The following is a 4,366-nucleotide window of genomic DNA, read 5'->3' as shown; positions in this document are numbered from 1 at the left end:
CTCTAACTTAATATGTTAAGGTAAATTTCGGATTTCTGCTTACTAAATGATTTGTATATACGCTTGCCTATCTACACGGCCTGAAATTTGGTGTGAGGATGCGGGTATTGCGTACAGTGTTAACTCACGCAAGTGCCACGTTCGGTAAATTCCCACTCATTTTTTTGAGACGCGCGATCTGCGCTGCCTCGTCTCTCTTTCGCGTGCGTTCTGCAGCAGTCACTTGGATAAGTCGTTGTTGCTTTTCGAACTTGTTGACTTTTGATGAGTTTGAGCGCGTGATGCGGGCTGTGAAAAAGTGTGTTGGAAACACAAATTGAGGACCAAATCTGCACCTTATTGATGACCCGTGGCGTTAATATACTGCATCTGTGCCAGCGTGTGATATAATAAAACTGCAGCTCGTTAATAAACTTTTTTTTTTTTATCCATTTTATACAAGCCACCATTTAATGCATTTTTCCTTACAAATTGTATTATCAGCATAACAATTTGAGTAAATGTGTAAAAGGTATGGCATGATGCCATGCTGGATGATAGATATTCTTCATTCTCTATGACAAATAAGATAATGTGAATTACAGAATGTACAATGTTTTTAAAATGTATCAATTGCGGTGTACAGTGTTTATTATGAGGGGGTAGAATCCACAGCTCAGTACTCACTACTCAATACTCCATGAGTACTTTTAAATAGGCTACTCTTTTACTCTTACTCAAGTAGTTTTTTGGACAAGTATTTTTACTCTACTCGCACTACATTTTTTGGAAGGTAATGGTACTTTTACTTGAGTATATTTTTTCAGTACTCTTTCCACCACTGGATGCAGAGTATATATATTTTGTCCTTTGTTCTCTCTCTGCATGACTGTGGAGTTGCTGAGTATGCAGAATGGTTGTGAGTGCTTGCGAAGGTGTTCTTATACAGGGAAAAAAATTATTACAAAAATATAAATATACAAAATATACTTTTTTTTAAAAAAAGTTGTAAGTTTGTGACTAACTTTTTTGTTATTATTATTATTATTATTATTATTTGTTTGTTTGTTTTCCAGGCAGTTCGTTTATCTCCAATTCTACTGGGACTAACTCCTCAGACCTGAATGGGATGGGGCTTAAGCCTGCACTTCCTGGTGAGGTCACACCTATTGCCAGAGCCCACGTTCACTCTCGGAAACCACGAGCTGGAGAAGAGTCAGGGAGCGGTGGAGAAACCTCAACCAGTGCTGTGACGGACAGCAGTGTTGATTCAGCCGAAAGCGAACACGTCATTGATTTGACGATAGATGGCATGGCTGCCCGGCTGCCCACGCTGGCTGAACCCCGGACACGTGGCCTGTCCCAGCTAGACTTTAACGAGGAGAGAATTGAGGACAGCGCTCCACGCTGGAAGAGCGAGAGACTACAAGCAGATGGGACGTTTTTAGAGTCCACCCCTTCCCAACCAGAAGAAGTTATCACAGTGAATTTTTACAATCCATCTTACCAACAGCATGTTCTTGATCCTCCTGCTTGGGTTCAGGAGCTCCAGGGTGGAGATCCAACCTCCTGGACGCTTTCTGATTTTTATGATTATCTGTCACCTGACTATTCACCCACTGAAGTTTATCTAGAGGAGAGCCAACCAATGCCACCTGACATGGAAGATGAAAATGTTCATCTCATAGCCAGCGCAGTTCCTTCCAACACTAGAGTTATTACACCTGATGATGGATCTGGAGTATCTTCACTTGGAGCATCGAATGGGCTCAACTCTGGCTGTCTCTATGGTTTTGTGCATTACAATGGCACATGTATCTCGTCATGCGACATCTTCCCCAGTTACTGCTTCAATGGAGGACAGTGTTATGTGGTTGACGGTATTGGTGCTTTTTGCCGGTAAGATGCACACATTCATGTGTTAAGGCCCATTCACACCAAGAACAATAACTATATTAAGTATATAAGCATCCTCAACAATGCACAACAGTGTTCTGTTTTTGTAAGCGTGCAGTGTACACTCTTAAAAATAAAGGTGCTTCAAAAGGTTCTTCAAGCGATGCCATAGAAGAACCATTTTTGGTTCCACAAAGAACCATTCAGTCAAAGGTTCTTTAAAGGAATTATTATATATACCAGTTTATATGCTGCTCAACTGCCTCTTTTCTAACACCTCTCTCTGTTGTTTGTAGGTGTAACATTCAGGAGTATATCTGGAACAAAGGCTCCAGGTGCGAGTCGGTCATTTCTAACTTCCAAGTGATGTGTATAGCAGTGGGTGGAGCTGCCATCATGTTGTTACTCCTCTTCATGCTTATAGTCTTTTTCTCCAAGAGGATGCACGTGCTTAAGACTGAAAACAGACGACTTCGCAAGCACAGGTGAAACGCACATGTAAACACACACTTATTAGAATCCTAGTTTCAGATTTGACTGTTTAAATTTTGCTTGATGGAGCTGAATACACTGTAGCACTTACAGGCTGGAGTACAATAAAATCTGCAGTGTTAACATGGGCTTTGAACACAATGATATCACTCTTCTTTGCTGAAAGTAGGCCAGTCTGACAGTGCAACATGAGAGTGACCTATATACTATGCAGCCAAAGGCATTTAAACACAAGCCAAGAGAAGGGTAAGATGGAGAGCAGAGATTTAAGGGGGTCTGAATACTTTCCGTACCCACTGTATATACTATGCAGAGTGGAAGAGAAAGGAGAAAATTGGAAGGGAGTATAGTAATGATGACAACAGTTAAAATTGTTTACGTTTGAGTTTTAACTGCCCATCAAGACCATTTTCTGCAGGTAACATCTGTGTACATGTGTGCTTGTAGCAGAAGCAACTTGAGCTTTTAATCCACTGCGTTAAATACAGCAGAAATGTCCAAGCTACTTTCTATTTCTATGATCCTTTTCTGAAGGATCCTGTGACACTAAGAAAACGGATAATTAGTTTTATTTTATTTTGTTTTATTTCCTTTTTTTTGTCTTGGTCTCTCTCTTTGTCTTTCAGTAAGTTCCGTCCAAAGTCGGAGCAGCATATCGATAACTTCTCGCTGTCCACTGTCGCAGAGGGCTCTCAGGCAAATGTAAGGAAACTCTGTGACACCCCGACTAACCTCCCCCACGCCCGTGCTTTGGCTTACTATGATAACATTATGTGTCAGGTAACTTTTCCTCTCCTCTCTTCCCCTCTGTTTTCCTGTGCATGAGTACTGGAGATATTAAGTGCTTGCTCTCTCTCTTTCGATTTAGGCGGTATGCTTATTGTCTTACTCCTTTCTTCACTTTATTCCACTCTTCATCATGATGCTGAGAAATAGAAATACCATCCTCTTCATCCCCCACTCTTTCGGTTACCTGTTGTCATTGACTCGCATGTGCCACCTGAGTTCATGTAAAGGACTACAGTCTGTGTGAAGCAATGTGGAAACTGGATTATTTTAAGTGTTTCCAAACATACTGATCATATTAGCGGTTGTGTAGAGAGGTTGGGCAGTCAATGCAATATTTTTCAAACAGTTTTAGTCCTAACTGTTCTTTATATAAGGTACAGTGAATGTAATGGAATTGGTAATTAAGAGGGAACGATAACGAACTGTCAGAAGTGTGTCAGTAGAGTAATCCTCTTTCGCCACCCCACTCCTTAGAAAACCATGAGCAGATACACGTGGGAATATAAACCCAAAGAGGATCCCTACAGCGAGGTAAGACGTCTCAAACTGACCGCCTCCCAGTATGCTTTGATACCCTGCTGATTCAAATAAAACGCTTTAATCCTGTAGCTTCGTTATTACTCACAGCTATCACCACTATCATAGTTGAAATCCATCTTAAGCCTTTACTTCCTAAGAAATGACATAGACAAGCAATACTAGATTTAGCGGTTTAAAATAGACGCTTCCTCACCATAGTTGTGAGAACTTGATTCCTGCAACTTAACATCTTGCTAGACAACGTAATGTCACTGTCAGCTGTTAAACTCCTCACAGCGACCTTGTAGAAAATTGTGTTGCCTGCTGGGTAACATACTCTATTCTATTCATAATTCTAGATATGCATGAAATATCAGTACTATATAATTTATAGGTGGTATTATTATTGAATAATATATATATATATACAAAGTGTTGTGAAAAAGTGTTGGCCCCCTTCCTGATTTCTTATTTTTTTGCATGTTTGTCACACTTTAATGTTTCAGATCATCAAACAAATTTAAATATTACACAAAGATAATGCAAGTAAATACAAAATGCAGTTTTTAAATGATGATTTCACTTAAGGGAAAAAAGCTGTCCAAACCTACGTGGCCCTACGTGAAAAATTAATTGCCCCCTCCTGTTAAATCATGAAAGAACTGCAATTAACCACATTATTTTAGAAAGC

General features: G+C 40.0%; 1 protein-coding gene across 4 annotated transcripts in view; it reads left to right on the top strand.

Annotated features, from left to right (window-relative positions):
• The window catches only part of LOC107602387 (uncharacterized), a 26,029-nt gene that overhangs the window by 14,418 nt on the left and 7,245 nt on the right, over positions 1-4,366 (top strand). Inside the window, exons 2-5 of one of the 4 annotated variants that reach the window (XM_016294872.1) lie at positions 1,056-1,878; positions 2,172-2,360; positions 2,994-3,147; positions 3,631-3,687. In XM_016294872.1, the coding sequence (XP_016150358.1) occupies positions 1,056-1,878; positions 2,172-2,360; positions 2,994-3,147; positions 3,631-3,687 (1,223 nt within the window). The remainder of the gene's footprint in view (positions 1-1,055; positions 1,879-2,171; positions 2,361-2,993; positions 3,148-3,630; positions 3,688-4,366) is intronic. The other 3 variants (XM_016294874.1, XM_016294873.1, XM_016294875.1) reach the window with 3 other exon arrangements.

This window comes from Sinocyclocheilus grahami, unplaced genomic scaffold (genome assembly GCF_001515645.1).
Source record: "Sinocyclocheilus grahami isolate Dianchi unplaced genomic scaffold, SAMN03320097.WGS_v1.1 scaffold325.1, whole genome shotgun sequence".
Taxonomy (NCBI): domain Eukaryota; kingdom Metazoa; phylum Chordata; class Actinopteri; order Cypriniformes; family Cyprinidae; genus Sinocyclocheilus; species Sinocyclocheilus grahami.
This window is presented reverse-complemented; position numbering and strand designations above follow the sequence as displayed.